The sequence below is a fragment of the Aquarana catesbeiana genome, linkage group LG04 (genome assembly GCF_042186555.1).
Source record: "Aquarana catesbeiana isolate 2022-GZ linkage group LG04, ASM4218655v1, whole genome shotgun sequence".
Lineage (NCBI taxonomy): Eukaryota > Metazoa > Chordata > Amphibia > Anura > Ranidae > Aquarana > Aquarana catesbeiana.
Genome location: NC_133327.1, coordinates 559,052,799 through 559,077,955, shown reverse-complemented (window position 1 = coordinate 559,077,955; position 25,157 = coordinate 559,052,799). Strand labels below are relative to the sequence as shown.

General features: G+C 38.7%; 1 protein-coding gene across 1 annotated transcript in view; it reads left to right on the top strand.

The window, feature by feature from the left end:
* The window catches only part of FNDC1 (fibronectin type III domain containing 1), a 377,977-nt gene that overhangs the window by 268,295 nt on the left and 84,525 nt on the right, over positions 1–25,157 (top strand). Inside the window, exons 8-11 of the mRNA XM_073627992.1 lie at positions 6,161–9,046; positions 10,462–10,583; positions 17,741–17,852; positions 19,163–19,528. Coding sequence (XP_073484093.1) covers positions 6,161–9,046; positions 10,462–10,583; positions 17,741–17,852; positions 19,163–19,528 — 3,486 coding nt within the window. The remainder of the gene's footprint in view (positions 1–6,160; positions 9,047–10,461; positions 10,584–17,740; positions 17,853–19,162; positions 19,529–25,157) is intronic.

Here is a 25,157-nt window from a genome sequence, read left to right as displayed (position 1 = left end):
CTATATTATGTTAAATTGAATTCCATTCTAATGGGGGGGCACATGTAAACCAATACATATACACATCTGCATGTGCTGAAAGCCCATGATTTTCATGCTCCAGGTGCTCATCACCATCTCTGTTCTGGGATAGTACAGCACCTAGGCCCACCTCAAAGAAATCTGTCTGTACCACAAACTCCTTTGTGAAGTTCAGTGTCACAAGCACCAGTTGTACACAAAGGGCCTGCTTTTAAGTTCTGAAACGCCTCCTCAGCTTCAGGATTCCATTTAACCATGACTGACCCTCTACCCTTTGTCAGGTCGGTCAGAGGGGTGGCAATGGTGGCACAGTTGGGTATAAAACGCCTGTTTGGCCTTGTTAGGGCCATTTTTTAATTTCCTCAATCTTATAGGTCTGGGGCTTGACCAGTCCCCGGCCAATAACGTACCCAAGGTATTTGGCCTCCTCCAGGCCTATGGCACACTTTTTTGGGTTGGCCATGAGACCTGCTTTCCTAAGGGAATCTACCACTGCTTGTACTCGAGGCAGGTGCTATTCCTAATCTGGGCTGTGGACGACCACATCATCCAAATAAGCAGCTGCGTACGAGCGATGTGATCTCAAAGTTTTGTCCATCATCACGTCCAACTCTAACATATTTTTGATTTCCTTCACGACTGCCACTAGCCTGGCCTCTGGGATTCTATATGGCTTTATATTTACGCAAACCCCTGGTTCCATCACTATATCATGTTGTATCACATTGGTCAGTCCGGGTAAGGGGGAGAAATAGTCTCTATTTTTGTACACAAACCCAAATCTAACGTCATTTTGTTGTGCCATTATAGGGACATCAGGTTTCACTGGTACCTGGTCTGTTGGGGGTGGGAATGTGGCCAATAAAGTCTCTCTGTCCTTTCAGGGCTTTAAGAGATTCACATGATAAATTTGTTGTGGTTTCCATTTCCCTGGGGTTGGTAGAGTTTGTAGTTTACCTCCGCTACCCTTTTGACAACCTTAAAGGGACCCTGGCACTTGGCTAGGAACTTACTTTCAACCGTGGGAACCAATACCAGCACTCTGTCCCTTCGGCTGAAAGTACAGACCTTGGCACCCCAATCATAGACCCTCCTCTGGGCCTCCTAGGCTCGCTCCATATGTTCTTGTACCAGGGACAGGACAGCTGCGATTCGATCCTGCATCAAGGAGATATGCTCCTTCCCACGTTTCTTTGACGACATCTAGCAGCCCTCTGGGATGTCTACCATACAAGAGCTCAAAGGGGGAATAGCCTGTAGATGTCTGCGGAACCTCTTCTATGGCAAACATGAGATATGGTAGCAAAAAATCCCAATTTCTCCCATCTTTGTCGACCACCTTGTTCAGCATGCTTTTCAAAGTTTTATTAAATCTTCCCACAAGACTATCCATTTGGGGGCGGTAGACAGAGGTACGGAGATTGGAGATTTTGTATAATTTACACAGTCCCTTGGTAACCCTGGACATAAATGGGGTGCCCTGATCAGTTAAGATCCTTTTTGGGATCCCCACTCAACTAAACACCTGGACTAACTCCTTGGCGATAGCCTTAGTGGAGGTGTTACGCAAGGGTATGGCCTAAGAATAGTGCATCGCATAGTCCAGGATTACCAGAATATGCTGGTGACCCGGGCAGACTTCACTACCGTCCCCACCAGGTCCATGCCAATCCTCTGAAAAGGGACCTCAATTATTGGTAGAGGGACTACGAAAATTGGGCAACGGTGCCGAAATTTGGCACTCGGAGCATGATTCACAGTACTCCTTGACATCTGCATACAACCCGGGCCAGAAAAATCTCTGGGCGATTCTCTCCCGGGTCTTTTCAATACTGAGATGCCCCATTACATGACCATGGGCCAGGTCTAGCACCACCTTGTGGAAGGGTTTGGGAAGCAGTAGCTGTTCTACCTCGTCCTCTCTGCATTTTACCACCTGATACAGTAAATTGTTTTTAAGGGCTATGTAGGGGAAAGACACCCCCAGTTAAGATCCACCGGTTCACCATCCACCATCTGAACATTTTCTCTGGCTCTAATGAGGGTGACATCACGCAGTTTCTTGGTACAGAAATCCTTTCTCCTGACCTCTAAGTCGGGTACCACATTCTGGCTACTCTCATTTTCAGGGTCGGAGATGTTCTCCTGTTCGTTACCCTTGGGCTGGGAGCTAGCTAAATTATACAGTAGTCTCCTCTCTATATGGTGTGGGGCTGGTCCCCGTCACCCACAAAACATGTGATAAAGCAAATCTTTTTTAAATCCAAACAGAGCTCTCTCTCTCAGATTCCCTTCTGAGTCTCAGGACAGAGCTATCCTGTGCTCTCTTCCTGCTCATTTAAAGTCCACCTGAGCGTGGACTCAAGTGGACCACAACATCCGGAACCAAGCCTGCCACAAAGACTGGAAAAACCCGGGCCGAATTTCACTTCAATCTCTTACAACCGCAGGGGCGGATCCAGGGGGGGCAATGGGGCAATTGCCCCCCTAAGAAATTCATTGCGGACAGGCAGCTGGGTGGGTGAGAGAGCGGGCGGCTCTGCGGGTGGCTCTGCGGGCGGCTCTGCGGGCGGGCCGGGCTGCCGGGTGGCTCGATGTGTGGACAGGCAGGCGGCTCGGCAGCTGCAGAGAGAGCGGGCCGTCAGCTGTGCGGCTTAGTGTGGCCAATCAGCAAGCTGGCGGGCGGGGAGAAGAGAGATGACATTTGTTTGTTTGCATTTTTCCTTGATATAACACAAAGTTGAGTAGTGTTTGTGTATTCTAATGTGTCAAAAAACATCAGTGTCATATTGAGGCATGAGTAAGTACATGTAACCTTATACACATGAAATTCAGATGGGGGATGCAGCAGTTCAGTTAGGTATATACTAGATGAAGAATGACATAGTGATTAGTAAAAAGTTTTAATGGTCTCATTGAGGCCATCTGGGATAAGTGTGTTCAATCTGTGTATCCAGAAAATTTCTCGTTTGCAGAGTCTCATAAATCTGTTGTATTTCTTCACCAATTTTTTCACCAATTTGTTCACCAATTGTTGCCGATAGTAACTGCAGATCTTTGTTGTGATGTATCAAGAAATGCCTTGGCACATTGTATTTCTTAAACCAGTCTGATGTTGGATCAGTGGATCATGGATCTGTGCTTGTATAGACTTTGGCAGAAGGTTTGGATTGATCTTTCAACAAACTGCAAATTGCATGGACACCTGAGTACATAGATTGTAAATTGGGATGAACAGTTCAAAAAGGTGTTAATGGACCATTCAGTGCCAGTGTTTGTGGCAATAACACTATGGGTTCTTTTGTCAAGTGACTGGCATGCCAGGCATTTTGGCGTTTCACATTAGAAGTACCCAGTCATGGTCTGGAGTGATGGTTTGCTGGTGGGGCAGCTTGTTTTGATGTCTTGTATTCTGCTGGGTGGGTGCCAAACTGTTTTTTAGGGTAGGTGCTCTGCAATAGGTGATCTTGGCATGTGTTGGTAGATCTTTCTTTAAAAATGGGTCAGCTTTACGCACATGCCAATGTTCTTCCAAGATCTTTTTGATCAAGTGATGTTGGCCATTATATTGGGTCACAAAATCTGGAGCGTAGCGAGTGTTCATGTTCTTTATTTCTGCGGACAGTAGGCATTTGCTCTGGGTAAGCCTTTTTGCCTTCCAAAAAGCTTCTGCTACTAAGTCCTTTGGGTAGTGTTTGGCCAGAAAATGATTCTTCAGTACTTGGGCTTCTGTGTCAAAGTCCACCTCGAGGAAACAGTTTCTCCTCAGTCTTTTAAATTGACCGAATGACACATTTTTAAACCATGGCTTGTAGTGACAAATTCTAAAGTCCATATAGCTCTTGTTGTCAACCTTTTTAAATAGATTTCTAGTGACCACCCTACCATCTGTACTGCCCTCTAGTGTCACATCCAAATACTCAATGATGTTAGGGTGGGCATTGCTTGTGAAGGTTACTCCCTATAAATTCTCATTTGAATATTGAACAAAAGTTGGAATACTTGCGTGATCGCCTTCCCAAACTAGAATCAGGCCATCTACAGTATATATCATTTGTAAACCCCAATAATCTTCAAAAATTGTTTTTTGGAGTGGGAATATACTCTTGTTCAAGGGCACCCATGTACAGATTTGCATAACTGGGTGCAAATTGTGTTCCCATCGCTGTCCCACATGTTTGAAGGTAAAATGTATCCAAGAAAGGAAAGTAGTTGTGGGTGAGGATACATCTGATGCACTCCACTAGAAAGGCAATCTGTTTAAGTGGCATTAGGGGGTCTGTGGACAAAAAGGATCTAATTGCTTCTAAGCCTTTCTCATGAGGGATGTTTGAATACACAGCAGATACATCAAGTGCTAGACAATGTGTATCAGTGAACCAATTGATAGATGCAGCCTGTGGCTGCAGGCATCATCCCAATAAAACCACTGAAAGTCAAATGATGTACATGTATGTGATTTGGTATTAAGTGTTTTTTAAGAATGTGTTGAATATATTAGAGGGGTGAGAAACAGGGAGGTTTTCACCACTACAATAGTGTTCACCAAATCTTATTTGGAAGTGTCTGGTGGTACATCCCACATGTTAGATATTATATTTTGAGCACATAAAACATAAACCACATACCTAGTGGCAGAATTCCTAAACTGGAAAAGTGGGAAAGTACTGCGGGCCACCACCAAACATAATGCTTTAGTTTAAATATGCACATTACAAAATTAAGAGATCCTCACACCACATTTAAAATAAAACTGAAAGCAAAACAGAGTAGAGATAGATTAGAAAACCTATCAGTTTTTTTTTGCTTTCTGTGCCCCATGTTAGGGAGATTTATTTAAAGTTAAAGTAAAAGAAAATCCCAAATGTTGGGTTGTCCCCAAGAAAGTAATAGAAGGGAAATCTTTCAATGGAGACACTAGTTCTGGTGACCTTGTGATTCCCTTAATCTGCAGGGATTTCCTGTCCTTTCTTGTTTTGGCTATGGGACAGGAGGTAAAGGTAAATCTCTCCAATAGGACACAGATGGCAAAAAAAAAAAAAAACTGACAGGGGGTTATAACCGTCCCTTACTCTATCCAAAATGAAAAAAAAAAAAAGTTTTGCCTATAGTTCTACGTTAAAGGTACCCTGTGTGGAAAAAGTTAACTTGTTTGTCTTAGAGGAATCCTTAAAAAGAATTGAGACAAAATAAATCCCAAAGTTAGCACCCTTCTACTCTTGTAGATTTCCCAGCATTCTTTTGGTTTATGCATATTGACCCAATGAAGAGAGCTGCTGCTGCTGTGTTCCTCTTGGGATAACATTGAGGTTGAGCAGTTTATTTCTGCTATGATCTTACAGTGACAAGGATTGAAAACACTTGACCAGCATTATCATTTGGGTGGGCTGTTGGGTTATTGGTACTTTCAGAACACCAGATTACATGCAAAAAAGTGTTTTTAAGCACTGCAGTTGTCTGGTGCACTTTAGCTAAGTTTGCATAAAAATGGAAACCCTGAACATGCCTCCTGTGTGTAAAGCTGTAAATGTGTTTGCTAGAGTGTTCACTTAAGGTTGATTTATCTACCTCTAAAAGCTTGTAAATTTAGATCTATGTAGTTAGTTTAAACACCGGTCTACATTTTGTGTATTTGCGCTTTTACAGTGTCTGTTATAAATTGCTTTATGACTAACAGCCAATGTGCTGTTTTTTTAACTGTCATTAATATGATTGCGCTTAAATAGTTTGCTAAGCGCTCACCAGACCTGAGAACCGAATATGACATATTTACTTTTACTTATAATTAGCTGCTCACATTAATGAAATAATTTAAAAATTCAGTTTTCAACGTAATATTCTTGCTAATATACTAAATGATCATCTTCTATACACTGGGGTTGATTTACTAAAACTGGAGAGTGCAAAATCTGGTGCAGCTCTGCATGGTAGCCAGTTAGCTTCTAACTTCATCTTGTTCAATTAAGCTTTGACAAAAAAAAAAACTGGAAGCTGATTGGTTTATATGCAGATCTGTGCCAGATTTTGCACTCTCCAGTTTTAGTAAATCAACCCCACTGTATTAGCTAAATTGTGTAGATGTGAACATCAGTCTAATATATGCTTTTATTTACAGCTGCATATGTTTTTTTTTTTCTAGTTAGATCTGTAACAAAGAATGTTTATCAAAAATCTCACTTAGAAGATTATGGAAAGGTAGAGAAAACAGAAGAAGAAAATACTGATGATTCAGTTGTTCCTTTGGAATCTTCTGAAGAAGATGTATTGGATTCTTTTCCAAAGACCAGTTTTAAGGATCCTAGGGAGAAACTGTCACAAAGAAAATCTGGGATGATGCCTGCATCTAATAGAAAAACAACTTCAGTAGGCAGTCATCAGTCAACTGAAGTTACTGATGAGAGTGAGACAACATCAACTCCGAAACTGTCTACGCCAGTTCCAGGTAGAAGATTTCGTCCGTCTATAAATAATCAATTTAATCCAAACACAGCTAGAAGACCATTTAGGACATCCTCTTTGAATTTAGGACGCAGGATCATTGCTCGTAAGCCTATTTCCCCTAGTGTTGTAATAGGTGAAGAAAATGAGACCAAGACTTCTAAAACTGAAGAATCAAATACTCACTCCACTATTGAAGATAAACGTTCTAAGGATTCTGATAAAGTAAGTCAGGAAACAAAAGAGGCAGAAAGCTTGAATGAAGATTATGATGACGTAAGAAACACAAACCATAAGGAATTCACAATTAACTCAAATAACAGAGAGACTGAATCTAAAAGTAATTTGCCTAAAGTTCAGGATTTAGGACAAGAGGGAGCTTTACCATCTTCTCCATCATCTGAAATATTAAAAAAAGAACGCCCTTATATAAATAATGTAGGAGATTTAAATGCAGACTCTGTCAGTTCAGAAAATAGGGGCACTTCAAGCACAGCAAAACTGCCTATAGAGCACAAAACACACCATATGCCTTTGGAAAGTATGAGTGGAGAAAAGAAAGACATGCGTGAGATGGACAAGAAACCTAAATCCACTTCTCCTCTCCAGTCCCACAGAAAACCTACTCATAGATTTCCTATTGCAGCAATACCACGACCTCAGTCTAATCAATTCTCATCTTACAACACTAATCACCAGCAACCAGACTCTAGATTAATTTTAGAGAAGGGATCGGAACATTCTACAGATTCCCACATTAATGCTAACAAAGACAACCAAGATTTGCATTTACATGATTTTAAGACATCAAAAGAACATAATTTATTAAACACTAGACAACAGACATCAGCAAGAAGGGCTTTTACTACAACTACTCTTCCTCCTACTTCTACCACTACTACCACCATTGCTACTACCACCACTACAACTACTGCTGAAGCACAGACTACTACTAAATCAAGCAAGCCAAATAAACTTGATAAACTACCATCTAATAATTCATCATCTGTTCCATCTTTCTCTGGAAAATCAGCTTTAGAATTACTAGAGTACTACAGAAGAAGAAGCTCTCAGGTTAATACTAATGCTGGCCGTAAAATAATACCTAATAGGAATATAAAAATCCAGTCAGTTAAAACTACTGAAATCTCTACAACTACAGTTGTGACAACCACATTACCTGCTGAACCAAAAAAAAGTTATAATCAAAACCGATTGCTAAATATCCCTGATAAGAAAGATGATCCATACTTAAGTTCATCTGAAGTGCCTCCCAAACATTCTTCATATGGTGAATTTCACCAAGAAATGCATGTTAGGGAATCCAAAGAAAGAGAGCCTTACATATCAAAGAAAGACGATACAAAAACACGGCTGGTGACCTCCAAACATAAAACTGAAATACACAAAATGCCTATAAAAAAGGAAAGCACAGGTGAAAAGTCTGAGCAAATGAAAAAGTTAAAACCTAAGCAGACTGAGAGTCCATCTGTTGATACCCTTGCATATAGTGAACAATCAAAGAATTCTAAAGAAAAGCATGAAGAGAAGCCAGAGGAAAAAAAATTTGCTCCTAACACAAGAAAAAAAAGTATTAACGTATTGCCTTCATCAAAAGCAGAAACTCCATTAAGATTGGGGTCAGCTATGCCTACACATCATGGGAAGCCTACAAATACAAACTCAAGAGATACATCTGAAAAATCTATAAATAACGCTGAACCATTAGAGGCACCACAATCGCATTTACCAAGCAACGAAAATGTTGGGGTTGAGAAAATCACAGTTAAGCTAAATCAAGATCCCTCGGTATTGTCAAAGGATCCACTGTCACAAACTGATGACGAAGCAGTCCTAGATTCTAAAAGGCAATCTTTCCCTATGTCTAGAACAGTAAATAATTCTCATCTGAAACCAAACCCAGAAAAAAATTCTGTTGAAAGTGAGAAAAAACTTCTAAAACCACACATGTCACCGTCAGAAAGTGAAACTTCGGTTAAAGCAGTTCCTGCCCCATTACCAAACTCTGGATTGTTAACTGCAGACACAGGCATTATTCAAAGCGTTCCTGAAAAACAGCCACTACCTAAGAAAGAAGAAAATCCAACACCCTTTATCAGGTCAAGGTTATCTTCCTATTCCAATGTTCGTTTAGTGAAAAATAGACATAACAATGGGAATATTAATAATTCTGTGGATTCCACTTTCAGTCAGAGACAGTCTCATCGGGAAGATGAAGAATTACATGTTCCTCAAGTAGGAAGAAGAACGTTTCATAGGCCATCTAGGGTTTCTTCTTCTTATATGAATTCTAGACAAGCTATTTTTCCAAGGAGAACATCTTCAACTGTTCTGCCAACAACAAGTCAACCTCAAAGCTCCAGAGTACCATATCGTTTACTTCCATCAATATCTAGACAACAAAATTATGGAAGGTCTCTATTCAGAACTACAGCTATGCCAACAACAACACCTCCACGTACTCCCTCTCCTACATATTCTCCCTCCTTGCTGCGCCAGAGAATGTTAAATTCAAGACTAGGATCTCCCTTACGAAGGCAGTTCACAAGACCTCAATACCAAAATGGTAGGTAAATTGCATGGAGTGATTATACTTTATAGTTGTCATTCCAATCTGTTGCCATTTTATTTTTGAGGTATGCATTTTACCATTCCACACAACTATAGCTATACTGTGAAGAATGAAAGGCATTTATAATTATTTAGTATATTATATGGCTGATAAGGGCCATATGGATGTTAAGGGCTTATAAATATCCTCATATTAAGGATAAGCTGAAGGTCCAGTCTGAACCTAGGTTCAAATTGAACTTTGGCTGTTCGAACGTTCGTATGAAAGCCTAAACTTTAGGCTGTTTGACCACATTTTTTGTGTCATGCATGATATATAGAAGTGGTATTTCTACCTCTTCTTTATATGACAGCTTCCTGATGTCACTGGTTCCTGAGAACTGCAGGTACTACACCCACGATCTCTCTAGGAACCAGTGATGTCATGGGGAATTTGCTTTTAAGTAAAGGGGCAGGGATAGCAGTGACATCACTGCCCAAGTATGGCTACTGGCCATATTTGCACAATGACGTTGACCTAATATGGCAATGGTCATATTTGGTCTATGATGTCACCACTATCTAAGCCCCTTTCCTTTATATAGCTGACTACAGCTTGTGGAGTGGTCACTGGGCTAGTGTTACTGTCAGGATCATTTGCGTGTGTCAGGTCATAGGTATTTGTTTTCGATGAGTCAGCAAATGGGAGGCACCGTAATTGGCGATAGATCTATAACAAGGGATTTTTTGAGAGGTTTTAATTTTTTTATTAAAAGACATGTCAAACATTTGAGTGTCTTTATTTCTAGGTCACGACTTTTGGTTTGTGAATGAGTAGGGGTGCTATGTACCCCATATTCATTCATTTGGGGGTGGTACCTGGGGCCTTTTTATTATTAAGGGGGATTCCAGATTCCAATAAACTCTCCACAACCACTGGGCAAGAGTTGTGGGAAGAGATCCTTGTCCTCATCAACATGGGGACAAGGTGCTTTGCCAGGGAGGATCCTCTTGGCAAGGCACCCCACCACACTGAGGGCATGTGGCCTGCTATGGTTCAGGGGAACATGTGTTATGTTTTCTTTTTTGTTTTTTTTTGACCATGCCCAAATGTGGTCATGTAGGGGAAAGCAGCAGGTCATTAACCCTGGGTAAGCTTCAACAATTACAATCATTGAGCTAACACAGGGATTAAGCCCAGACTCCAACATATGCATAGAACTGTGTGTTAACATGGTGCAGGTGAATGTTAGTGAGTGCAGGCATGTGGTTTTAAAAGAACCTGTCACTTTGCAAATTAAAAAAAGATGTCCTTAAAGGCATGCAGTTAATGTGTAACCCCATTTTTTCATGGAAGAAGCTGTCGAACCTCTTTAATCCAAAATAATGGTCACTGAATTTTTGACAATTTCGTATTCACATTTCTTGCAGGTAATAATGGAAGGCCAAATCTGACTTCAAGGATAGGCAACAATGGGAACACTCCTTCTGCTAGTAGAAATGAGAATGTTGGGGGACAAAGGATGATTTTTGGACCTGAAGGAACAAAGTGGGTAGGGCAACTTTATATATAAATATTCATGTGATTAATTGATTGAGTTCGCTGTTAAAATGCAAAATAGCACTTTACATACTGTATTTTGATGCATGCAAGATAAACCTAGTTTTTAAGTTTTGTATAGAATGTGGAAGTGTTAAAACCCTGTCAGGTTTCCATTGCTGTCTCTGTCCCTGCTTGGGAGAATAACCCTCTCCATTAAGGCACAAAGTGTATAAAATCCAAAATGTTACAATTGCTAAAGCAAGGGGCCATATTAATGGGGACATTTGTTCCAGGAAAAACTGTTTAAGAGCTCATTTTGCAAAGGTTTCCCCTCACTTCCTGATGTGTCTTCAAGACATTTGTCAAGTAGGGATGGGCTGAACATTAGATATGTGCACTGCCGAAAAATGTGTTTGTTTTAGTTTCGTTTGTTTTTTCTTTCGTTTTTCGGGTCATTCGTTATGATCGCAATTAGTAAATTCGAAAGAATAACTAACTAACTAATAATAACTAACTATTAAATTATACGTATTGGAATTTCCTTTCAAATTGACTGTTTATGCAACAAATATGAATTTATCCGAAGTTACGAATTATCCGAAATAACGAATGTCGTATGTAAACAAATGGAACTGAACAAATTAATAATAAATAATAATAAAAAGTTTTTATTGTTATTATTGTTACTTATTATTATTAATTTGTTAAGTTCCATTCGTTTAGATTCGTTATTACAGATAATTCATAACTTCAGATAAATTTGTATTTGTTACGTTCACTAACAGCCAAATTTGAAAGGAAATTCCAATACCTATAATTTAAGAGTTAGTAATAGTTATTATTAGTTAGTTTTTTTTTTAGATTTTCAAATCTTCGGGTTTTCGGATTTTCGAATTTTGAATTTTCGAATTCACGAATTTATGACTTTACGAATATTTGGAAAAATTTGTTAAATGGGTTTTCGTTAATTCAGATATTTCCAAATTAACGAATTTGTTGAAATTCGTTAAAAAAAACGAATTCAGAATGAAACGAATTGCACACGTCTACTGAACATTCCCCCTGTTGGGTTTGCAGCAGAACTCCCAAACGGAAAATGTTCTAACCTGAACAGCGAACCCTATTAAAGTCTCTGGGAGCTGAACAGGAAAAATCAAAAGTGCCTTTTTTGAAAACTTATATGGAAGTAATTGCCCATAAAAGGGGTATGGGGGTCTGGGTACTGCCCTGGAGGACAATAAAAAAATCTTATAAAAAAGGATTGTTTTTTCAGGAGCGGTGATTTTAATGATGCTTAAAGTGCAACAATGAAAATGAAAAATTCCTTTAACCTCCCTGGCGGTATGATTAACTCAGATTTTTGATGCTCAAAGCGATACATTGTTTTCCATGGAAATTTGGCGTTTTATATTGTAGGTCTGTAATTCTTAGGAATAACACACTTAAATCTGTCCAAACAAGAGTCTAGTAGACATCCCGGGTATGATAATGTTTGAAACACAAAATCATAAATTATAATATAATAAATAACTATAAATAATTATAACAAATAAAAATATAATAATAATAAAATGTATTCAATAATGTAATCAAATCAAAAACACTGAAATTTGCTCAGTTGCAGAATTGTCGCTGTCGTTACTTTCAGTGTTTGATAAAAAATTTCCCCACAAATCACTATCCCCCAATTCTGCAATTGATTCTAATTTATTATCGTTGTTTTCTAGCTGGTCTAAAGCTGCTTTTGAAGTACAGGGACACTTTTTGGTTGCTATGAACATTCTCAAGTTTCCAGGCAGAAAGAACAGTATTTATAATATAAAACTGCATGCAGGGCACTGGACAAAAAAAAAAACAAACAGAAAAAAGCGCCTCCGGATCAGGATCAGTTAGATTTATTGAATATACAAACAATTATGTCCACTTACATATGATGAAAGGCAAGTTGAGCACAAGCAAACCTCAAGTAGTGGCGTCTGCCCAGCGTTGTAAGCCTGTGTAAAGAAATCCATCCATAGGAAAGAATACAGTCCCGTCCAGCAGGATATCCTGACTCTGTCCTAGGGGTTGAAACTGAGGCTTGGCTCAGGTTAGCTGTGGAATACAGGCATCTGGCGCGGTGACATAACTAGCGGTGCGACGATGTTTCGGCGCATGCGCACTGTGTTAGGGGACACAGGCTCCTTTGAGCCTTATATGTGCTACCATTTGGTGCCATCTAGTGGGGACTGGGTAAAACGAACCAATTTACACAAGAGGACTCCAAACTCAAACAGATTATGTATAGCAAATGCAAAGTGACTCTAAACATATAACTGGATGGGGGTCTAGTGATAAGGGGTACAATGAGTGAAAGTCAAATTAAGAACAGTGGTCAAATAGGAAAAAAGAAGTAAAAAGAAAAAAGAAGGAAGAAAAGAGAAAAAATGTTTTTAGATAAAATGAAATAAAAATATAAATGAAAAAATAATAAATAAAAATAAATATTTAAAAAAAATGTATATATATATATATATATATATATATATATATATATATATATATATATGATAAATAAATATAAAAAATGAAGAAACATCTGTAAGATTACAGTGTACTGTATGCGTTTTTCACTTTTTGAATTTGGCGCCGTGCTCCATCCCCATGCATTGTGATGCTCACAGGGAACGGAGCCCGACACTGTGATAGTTCAAGCAGAGGACATGGCTCTCACACACAGTGGGGGGACATTACAGGATCCTGGGGACAAGGTAAGTAACTTTGCCTGGATCCTGCGATGCGATCCCAAGTGTAGCTCGGAGTTCAAAGGAGTCTTTCAAACATGCTCTTTACATCTGGTGACAGACAAACAGCTCACCTTACAAATAGACCCCTTAATTATAGTAGGTCTATAAGTACTTGATTAGTGTGTAGGTATGAAATTGACAGGGGTTTTTACAACTCCCTATAACATACAAGAAAATGGTTTGGCAGACTTTAATGGCTTCTGTTTGTATTGTTCTTATACTCATTGGCAAAACAGTTTTACCTATCTTTTTAACATTAACCACTTGCCCACTGGGCACTTAAACCCCCTTCCTAACCAGACCAATTTTCAGCTTTCGGTGCTCTCACATTTTGAATGACAATTACTGAGTCATGCAACACTGTTTTTTTTTTTTTTTTTTGCGCTATAAATGAAAGAAGACTGAAAATTTTGTAAAAAATGTATTTTTTCTTTGTTTCTGTAATACAATTTAGCAAAATAGTAATTTTTCTTCATAAATTTTGACTAAAAGCTATACTGCTACATATCTTTGGTAAAAATCAGTGTATATTATTTGGTCTTTGTGAAGGTTAAAGTCTACAAGCTATGGTGCCAATCACTGAAAATTGATCACACCTGACCGATGTACTTGAAACACTAACAAGCCAGGAAAGTACAAATACCCCCCAAATGACCCCTTTTTGGAAAGTAGACATTCCAAGATATTTAGTAAGAGGCATGGTTAGTTTTTTGAAGTTGTCATTTTTGCACACAATTCTTTGCAAATTGAAGATTTTTTTTTTGTTTCCCAAAATGTTCATATTAACAAGTTATTTCTCTCACATGGCATGCGCATACCACAAATGACACCCCAAAATACATTCTGCTACACCTCCTGAGTATGGTGATACCACATGCGTGAGACTTTTTCGCAGGCTGGCCACATACAGAGGCCCAACATTGAAGTAGCACCTTCAGGCGTTCTAGGAGCATAAATTACACATCTCATTTCTCAACTAGTCCACTAGGGAGGGAGCCAGAACGCTGACCCCTTCGCTAATAGGGAACCTGTCACGTTTAGGCCTAATGACTGGTTGCTTTGTATCTTGAACTTGCACATGGTTACTCTTAGCAGCTCCTCTTCTTGTCTTGGCGAATAAACCCTTATGTAACAGTGTTACTTCGTACCCTGTAGTCCAGTTACAGACCCTGGTTCTTTTGAATACACCAGAACCAACATGCACCCCTTTAAATAACTCAGAACAGTTATGAAACTTTACTGGAGAGATACAGCATTAAAGTTCAATATGAAAAATGTCCTTTTTTTAGGAAAAAGGCCTAAGAACAGTGTTACAGAATTACAGTTTTGCTGCCTGTAATTTGGGTCTACAGATGTTAAAGAGGACATTTACCTATAAGTAAGCCTATAATAAGGCTTACCTATAGGTATTGTAAATATCTCCTAAACGTGCGCTGTTTAGGAGATATTTACATTAAATGCAGCCAGTGACATCACTGACACATGCGCTCTGAAGGAACAGCTGCCCTTGCTATACTTTTTGAGCCGTGTGTCGTGAATTGCGGCTCCCGCACTCATGCGCGGTAGTGACATCATTGTGGCTCCAGCCAGTCACAGAGCTGGAGCCAGCGAACCCAGAAGCAAGACAGATGAAGATGGATGCGGCTGCAGCGCTGACATTGCGGCACTGAAGACAGCTTAGTTTTAAGGTTTTACATAATGTGCTAGTAGTATGCATCGCATACTAGCACATTATGACTTTACTTTGCAGGAAGAGAGAAAAAAAAAGTCCAGTGATATACAACCGCTTTAACTTAACTTATACTTAATTGTCTGTATTTATGCCTTTCAGAGGGAGCATCTGGTTTTTATTAGTTTATAGAAAGCAGCGTCAATAAATAAGTGAATTATTTCACATTGCCTAGTTATTCACTAGATTTTGGGAGCAGCTTTTTTTTAGGTTTCACATAGCGAGGTTCATTTACCTACAAACTTTATTTCAACTCATATATATGTGCGCACTGCGCTCTTGAATGAAAATACAATTGTGCCGCTACTTAAGAAAAAATAAACATATACAATAGGTGAAACATATAACATGCAGTAACAAATATAAGCTTCACAGTAGCGCACTAAAAAAAAAGTGAAAACAAAAAATAAGTGTCCATGAAAGAATATATAAGCACACACATGTCCATAAACAATACGACAATATTGCAACCCCGTGCCTAAATAGTCCAATTAAATGTGATGAAGTAGGTGTAAAAAACCTCAGCTGAAACACCAAATATCCTCCACCAAAGTGATATGTGCCAATTCCACTCCCTTAAGAATAAAGCTCACCAGATGTAGTTGCCAGTCACTCTCTTGTCTGGCAAAAAAGCACTTCTATAGATCACCAAACTTCATCCAGATGGTAACATCAATCTCCTTATGTGAAGATAAAAGCCGAGACAGAACCTCCAATAGAGTAAAACACCTTAAGGTAACTGTTTATTTTAAAGTACTGCACCTACATCATAAAAACATCAAAATCGCCTTTGAGTAAAACAATCTCAATCATGCCGGGTGCCACAGTGCTGCGATCTCACCAACTCATCGTTCGCATACCCAGGGTCATAGGGGTCCCCTGCGAGACAAAGTCGGAAGTGACGAAAGGCGTCGGGACATGGTGACACGGCAACTAGACTTGGACGCCAAGACGGTGACCCTGGTCATGCGAACCATGAGTTGGTCAGATTGCAGTACTGTGGCACCTGGCATGAATTAGATTGTTTTACTCAAAGGCGATTTTGATGTTTTTATGATGTAAGTGCATTACTTTTAAATAAATAGTTACCTTAAGGTGTTTTACACTATTGGAGGCTCTGTCTCGGCTTTTATCTTCACATGAGGAGATTGATGTTACCATCTGGATGAAGTTTGGTGATCTATAGAGGCGCTTCAATATAACACAAAAAAGCTTTTTTGCCAGACATGAGAGTGAATGGCAACTACATCTGGTGAACTTTATTCTTAAGTGGGTGGAATTGGCACATATCACTTTGGTGGAGGATATTTGGTGTTTCAGCTGAAATTTTTTACACCTACTTCATCACATTTAATTTAATCTATTTATGCACTAAGTTGTAATTTTGTCATATTGTTTATGGACATTTGTGTGCTTATATATTCTTTCATGGACACTTATTTTTTGTTTTCACATTTTTATTAGTTTATTTTATTACTTATTGAAGTTAATATTTGTTACTGCATGTTATATGTTTCACCTATTGTATTTGTTTATTTTAACTCCGGTGTAAAATAAAATGTTTACAATATATATATATATATATATATATATATATATATATATATATATATATATATATATATATATATTATATATATATATATATATATATTTATATTTTTAAGATAGTGACTTTTTTAAAATTATTTAAACATTTCATATAACATTTAACTCTTTTAGAATCAAAAATGAAAACATGAGGAATATTTTGATTTTGATTTTGACCTGTTGACTGGGTACCCAAATAATTGAATGACTTTTCTAATCTAGCTTTCTTATTTAAAAAAAGATTGGCATTTGCCTCACTGACAGCTACTTATCCTTAAACGACTGCAATGTACTGTTCTAAAGATTAAAAGAGATAAACTAAAGGCTAAGCCCCGGTTCACACAGGGGTGACTTGTCAGGCGACTTAGCTGCCTGACAAGTCGCGTCCCGTCCTGTACTACGGAACCGTTCTAATAGGAACGATGCAAGTCGCTCAAACTAAGAAAAAGGTTCCTGTAGTATTTTTGGGGCGACTTCAGACGACTTGCATTGACTTCTATACAGAAGTAATTTTGCAAGTCACCGCTGAAGTCGTGTGCAGGTCGCCTCGGTGAGTCGGCCTGCAAGTCGTGTTGCCCCTGTGTGAACTGGCAGTAATACTAACTTCCTTTTTTCTTGTTTGGAAAGAGAGATCTGCACCTGGGAGAATTTGAAAAATGTGACAATGAATGCTTCTGATGGCTAGAAATTTTCTTTATACTCCCCTGAAAAAGAGCTACATGGATTGCTTACTGAGCCAGGACCTCATTTCCTTGAGGCACTTAGTGGTTTTGTGACTGAAAAGCTGGTTTAGCAGTTGAAATTGATAGGAAATTGCCATATACCTGTATACAGCAATTAATTCATCTTTAGAGAAACAAGAACCAAATATAGATAAATACACTAATTTACAGGACAGAGAAACAGAACATTTAAAAAAATAAAATAAATAATAGAAGACTATAATGTCTGAACATTAAATAAAAATGAATGAGAATACAGAAAATGTTTAGCCACCAATGTATATCATTTGATGCATGTCACTTGTAGAATATTTTGCCTTTACAGTTTGATTGATTTTAGGTTGTAGATTTAAATCGTGGGTTGGTTCTTAACCCAGAAGGACGATATCTTCAGGATTCTCAAGGAAAGCCTCTACGCATAAAAATGGGAGGAGATGGTCGGACTATTGTGGGTATGTAAACTCCTCACTTATGATTCCTGACATACATGTATTTTCCTGATCTGGTAAAAGCATAATAGGGGTGTAATCACTTTTGTTGAACTTTGCTAGATGAGGCTATCAGTCTCTAAGGTGTATAGCCTTGATCACAAGATACTTCATCAAAGCATCCATTGAAGATGGTGTTTGGCAAATGAACTTGAAACCTGTGGCTCAAGCCATAATGGAGAAGTGTCATTCTGCAATAATGTTAACAAGCAAATACGATTATTTGTTACAATGACCACAATGTTAATGCACAATGTGTTTTAATCTTGGCTGTATTGAGTATAACCAATGAATAACCTGTGCAGCTCTTCTGTGCATGGAAAAAAAGTGTTTTGCAGTGGGCTAACATTACTGCACTGCTAATAACTAAAATACATTTTCTGGTCTGAAGAGTTCTAAATGTACCATTATATACACAGGGCATTTTAGGACTTTTGACAATTATTTGAACATGTGCATACTAGAAACCCCCATGAGTCATTGCAATTATACATAGTAGCTGCTATTGGGGCCAAGGGTTGATTGAAAATGACATGGATTTCTATTCAATTATATACTCACTGGTGGATCATATTAAAGGTTACTAATACAATAAAAAAGTACCTACTCCTTTTATACTTGGTGTCACATACTTGAAAAAAAGCCAAGTTGACGGGAGGGTTTCCCTTACAACTCCTGTCCAGTACACCCTGGAGTTGGAGACAGAGTGTAACAGGATAAAAAGTGGCATGGGTGCCTGCAATTGTTCCAGAGGTAGCAGAAGATTAAAAGATTGGAGATGCTTGGACCGGGTCTATGCAGAAAGCTTGTATGCAGATCGGACACAGGAACTTGCAGATACAAAAAGAAAAGCCATAATGAGAGTGAGTCAAGTCTGCAACAGCTGGACAGCAGAGGTACCAAGTCAGATGCAGAACTTCAGCCCAGGTTTGATGATAGATAGGCAGCGCAGGTACCAAGACAATGCACAGAAGGTGTAGTCAGGAAAAGAGCCAAGATTACCAACAGAAAGTTGGGATACAGCACAGTCAGGGGACAAGCTGGGTTAAACAATAAAAAGCAGAACACAGGTCAGGTCACAGGTCAGAGGAGCTGAGTTGTGATGTGCAAGCCAAAGCTAGTGCTTGACAAGCACTGCTATGTACTTGACCTTCCTGAGACTTGGTTAAACTATAAAACACCAATCACTCTTTGTAGGTTAAGTAATAAAAATGTTTTATTGTATTTGTATTGTCACCTTACATTGTTTTTTGTAAAAAAAAAAAAAAAAACAGATATGAATGGCACCCCCGTTGTTAGCCCAGATGGTTTACCTCTGTTTGGACATGGAAGGTTCAGTAAACCAGTAGCAAGTGCTCAAGACAAGCCAGTGCTGAGTCTAGGAGGGCGGCCTCTGAGGGGACTTGAAGTGGCAAGGACAACCAGAATTCCTACAACAAGGATGGTCACTACTCCAATTCCAACTACTACTAGCACAACCACCCTTCCTCCAACAACCACGACACCTGAACCAACAACTGTTGAACCAACAACAGAAGAACTAGTAATACCTACATGTGCACCAGGCTCTTATGCACAGTATGATGAAGAAGGAAATATGATTGTGGGACCTGATGACAAGCCTGATTGCTATACAGAAGGTAATATGGAACTGTTTTCTTTGTTTAAGGGCTCGTTCACACCATACGTGCATACGTTCACACCAACCGTGCAGATTTCATTTGCAGAGACATCAGTTTCACATCAGTTTTCATGTACGTTGACATCAGTTTTCATGCGCGTCAGTTATGTGCCCTGTGCACACCAATGTTGTTGTCATGCCAGTTTTTTTCATGTGCAGAAAACTGCATACACGTTGCAGATGCCTGCGCGTTGTTTTGTGAACAGGATACATAGCGAGCAATTTTTTTTTCTTGCAGAACGCGTGCAGAAAAACTGACATCTCTGCACCATGGTGTGAACGAGACCTAAAGGTTTTGCAAATTGTGAATTTGGATTTTTTTTTGTGCAAAAGCAAGAGTTTGTGTCAAATGTATAGTAAAGAAGGTGTGTGTGTGGTGATCCTCTTTCATCAGATGCCTTTTTTGTTTAACAGATATATAAGCGGCAGTGAGACATATAATGTAGACAAGGGACTAATGGGAATGCTAGCAATAGAGCCATACTAAGTGAGCGTTGACTGACTTTTGGAGCATATAAACTGAGCAGGGAACACAATGGAACAGTAAAGGAGAAAAGTGTAAATAATGATTGTGGAGATATCAGGAAATGGGAAAATGAAAAGAAAAGGAAGAGACATAACATAAGGCAAGACGCAAAAGATATAAAATTACATTTGAAAATGTCTTCTACTGCATTCCTTATTTTATATAAGTGGGGAAATAGATTATGAAGTGTAAATCCAACATTCTTCAATTTTTAAAAGGCAATGTTTCAAATCTTAGGGATTTTGATCTGCCTAGATTTCCACAAGAGCATTGGTATTTCTAGGCTAGTGGAAGACCTGGGGCACGTTGAGGGATTGTAGAGAGACATTGTACTGGTATTAGGAGGGGCTTCAAGGTATATAGTTGAATAGAAGATGAATCTTCTCATTGCTTTAATAGGCACACATATGCCAGTCCTCACACTCGCAAAATATTTTTAAATGTATGTATAGTCATTTGTGTTCTAGAGGGGTTAATTCATCCCTCTATGTATCCTGGTGGGTATTTTCAAAAAGACAGAAGTGATGGGAAATTCAGTTGTTAGATTTGTCATCAGAAAACTTTGGCAATACATATTCATAAGCCAGAGTCTCACAGACACATATAAATTCCAGCGCCATCATTTTAAAAATAGAAACTCTGCTATTACATATGCATTATGCACATCAAGTATTGACATAGAGCTAATGCTACCATAAAGGAGAACTTTTTTTAAATAGTTAGGGACTATATAGAAACCAGCAACTGTTGAGACAATAAACTCTTTGGTCAGGAGATTGTAATTATAACATAACAAATAGAATGCAGGGGTCAGGAATATGTAATGCACAACATACTGTATATAGTGCAAGGTTCAGGAGTGCATGACGTATGACCCAACATATGGAGTGCAATGGTCAGGGGTATTTAACGTACAACTCAGTGTACAAAGTGCATTGGTCAGGAGTATGTAACGTGTAATCTACTGTACAGAGTGCAGCCATCAAAAGTATGTATAATAAGAAGTATTCTGACTTCAACTGTTTTAATAGTGCCCGACCATGAGGTGTTATATTGTGGGGTGGAGGGGGGACTTGTGCTGTATAGCAGGTCTCTACAGGCTTGAGTTGGGTGAAAGGAAACTGGAAGATCAGTGCTAGGTGGGTAGAAGGTTGCACAGCTATAATGGCTGGTCCTCACTGCTGGACTGGCAGTGTTATAAGAAGAATCAGCAGTTTTATGCTGTCTACAATGTAGATGCATGTGTGTACTTCTGTTCAGTAGCAGAAATAAATAACACATATTTCTGTTCTTTTCCAAAATAAATCTCCTATAACAGCAGCTGTATAAAATATCCCTTAGAGCTATTAACAAGATATAACACACAAAGTTAGGTTGTTTCCCAAAACAATGATCAACAATCAATTATTCAACAAAAAATCTATAAAAAAGTGAAGCAACATACATCCATAAATAGAGCCAATTCATAAACTATAAGTCATCAAATTAAAATAGTTAAATTATTAACCCAGGTCCATACACCATCAGTGTCCATTCCAGATGATTTGCAGGTGAACAGACTTTCAGCACATTCAGTTTGTTTTTTCCTGTTCTATTTTAAATAAAGGGAGAGTACCTTTTCCAGCTATAAGCTTCTCCCCTTGGTGCTTTCTTCCTTGATGGGGTTATGTGGAAACATCCACAGAACCAGGACATCTCTGTACTAAGTATATTTTAATTCAGCATTGTTTGACCATCATTTCAATAAGATGTCAAATAGGTCTGGTGAGTGATTTAAACCACTGGGTGTCCTGGAGATTGTAAAGGACAAGTACTTTATTAGCACAGAGTGGAAGCTTGTTCATCTGTCACTCAGGTGGAATGTAGTAAATAGACACTGATGGTGTTAGGACTTACAAAACCTTGGTTTTAATAATTGCACAATATGAATCTGACGATTTACAGTTTATGAATTGCACTATTTATGGATTTTTTTTTCATTTATTTATTGATTTTTTGATGAATGATTGATTATTGATCATTGTTTTGGGAAGTGCTGTAATTTTATATGTTTAGTAGAAGAGATGCACTTGTCCCTTACAAATTGACATTTTAGTATCCTAAAATAACTGTGAGTTCATGGTGGTGAACTGGCCATTATCAATATTACATTTAACATTCAAGAAAAATAGGACCTGCTGGTCATAAGGTAATATATAGTGTCATGGACAGTATTGGCATATGAAAATCATTTGTTTTTATCCATATAAAAAGAAATTCCTATACCAGAGCCACAATGTACTGTATTTAGTGTAGAATCAGGCTTTTAACATTATATTCTTTTCAATATGAGACATGAATATTTTAGAATAGAATGAGACCATGGCACATTGTTTCACTTGTAGAAGTGCTTATTAGTGCTTAGTAGCTTTTGGTAAGTATTTAAAGAATTTGGGGTGGTGTATTTCTTTATAGAGTATGGCTCTTCCTTCTTCTTCCAGAGAATACTGCAGATCTTTCACCCCTGCTTGGCCACCCTGCATCACTAATTGAATGGGCCAATAACAAAATGCCATTTATATTGATGGCCCAGCATTTACATCAAGGTTTTACCATTCAAACTGGGTGTTAAGCCTTGTACACACGGTCAGATTATTGGACGAATTTTCGTCAGTTTTTTGTTTGATGCTAGTCTCAAATCGGAAGTGAAGAGGGTACTCACCATCAGAAAATTTTCTGATGACAGAATTCAACGTCAGAAGTGACGTAATGTGTTGAATTGTTTTGTATGTGTTCTTTCATTTCTGAGCATGCCTAGCCTTGCTTTTCAGATTTTTTTTTTGTCAGAAAACCCGAAAGAAAATCGGACGTTGTGGTCACATCAGACAAAAATTTTCAAGCCTGCACATCCAGTTTTTTTCTGCCAAAAATTCGTAATCGGCTGTCAAAAGCAGCATACTAACGATCAGAAAATCGGTAGATTGTTCATCAGACGAAGTTTATCTTCAGATTTTCTGATCGTGTGTACGGGCCTTAAGGGGGGATATCCTTTAAACCATGATGCAGATTGCAGGTTTTGAGTCAATGGATCATTGTGCTGATTTGGTCTTCTCTGCTTACTCTTCCTGTTTGTTGGTCCTTATGCTATCTTCACGCCAGCTATATTTTGTCTTGCTGAGGATATTGTTACGAATCTGTAAGTATTAATCTGAATTTATGCATCATTTTGGTGAATACATCAAAATCTATTCTTCTTGCAGATCACTATATTAAATAAGCTACCTAGGATAGGCAGTACAGCATCACATCTGATCACCTATCATGTTGGTGAATGCATCAAAATCTATTTTTCCTGTAGATCACTATATAAAACAAATGAAGCAGTACAGCATCACATCTGATCACCAAAAGGGATGCTTTCTTTTTCCACATTTCCAAATTCTGCCATCAATTTATGCCATTTTTTTTTACCTGCCAGGTCCAATCATGCTGCAAATCATGCTGCATGCAACTAGAGGGAAACACAGAGGACACATGTTTTCCTTTTAGAGATAGGCTGTCGTGTCTTTCAAATGGAATAATGATGATTAGGTTTGAGGTAACAGTATCTGCTTTTTGATCAAATCTTAGAGATTTCTCTCCTTGGAGAACTAAGCAAGCTCCTAGTCAGATGTTGGGTAATAGCTGGAACAATTCCAAAAAAGACCAAAAAAGAGGAAGAAAAAATAGATTTAAGGAGAGACACAGACACAGCAGAACCAATATTTTTATCTTTACTATATTATTTAACCGGGCTAGTCAAAATTATTTACTGGAAATATCATTTAAAAAGGACTTATGTAAATGTTTAAGAGTAAGCTAGTCAAATCTAAAGAAAAATACACATTTATTAAATTCAGATCAGAATAGTATACATTGGGGGGGATTTACTAAAACTGTGAAAGACAGAATCTGAAGCAGCTGTGCATAGTAACACATCAGCTTCTATATTCAGATTGTTCACGTAAAGCTGAATTCCAGGTATGTTTTTTTTCAGCTTGTTCCAGCGTGGACCAATGTACGTTTACATATTACGTAATGCACAGAATTCAGGGGTCAGGAATAACTGATGCACAAAGTTCAGGAGTCAGGATTATAGTGGTTGTAATCCCCGCTTTGTGATGTTTTTAGAAGATATTCACTTTGCATGCAGCCGCTGACATCTGCGGCGCATGCACTCTGAAGGTCCGGCGTATCGTGCCAGAAATTCAGAGCTCCTTGCCCGCGCACATGCGGAGTGACATCATCATCACAGCTTGTGGCAACATGTCAGCCCACTCAGCAGGGACTGCGCGACGCTGCAGGGGCTTCATTCTAAGGTAAGTATTTCATATCATAATGAGCTAATATGTGATGCATACTAGCACAATATGCCTTTGTCTTATGGGGTTTTTTTTTTTGTTATTTTTTTTTTTTCGCCATACAACTGCTTTAAGTAACATCAGTGTTCAGGGGTCAGGAATAAGTAAGGAAGAGAAATCAGGCCCTGAACTCTGTGTATTACTTATTCCTTATTCCTAAACTCTGTACGTAACTTAGTCCTGACCCCTGAACTTCAAGGATCGGGATTAAGTAACACAGTGAGGTCAGGATTAGGAGTTCAGGGATCATGCAGTTACTCAGAGATTGTTACTTGTTTCTGTCAACCCCAGCCCAAGGCCTAGCATCATTTTGGGAGCTAGATAGATTGTAATCTTTGCAATGCATGGCTCCAATTTACAAAGTGGCACTAGTAGAGTGATCTGCATGTACCAACCATTCATGCTGCCACGCATGTGCAGACTGCTCCAGCCATGCTGTGCTAGTGTCTGTCCAAAATGGCATGGCTGGAGCGGTCTGCACATAGACTGCAGTATTAAGGACTGCGCCAGTGCAGAAAGCTCTACCAGAACTATTTTAGAACTGACCTAATGAACTGGACCCCCATTTCCCAGGAGCAAATCCCTCTCAAGTTTTAGCATATGACCCTGTGCTAGCATCACATCTCTTACACGGGACATTTTCTTGTTCTGCTGGTCTTAACCTAGCTTTAAATATTGTCATA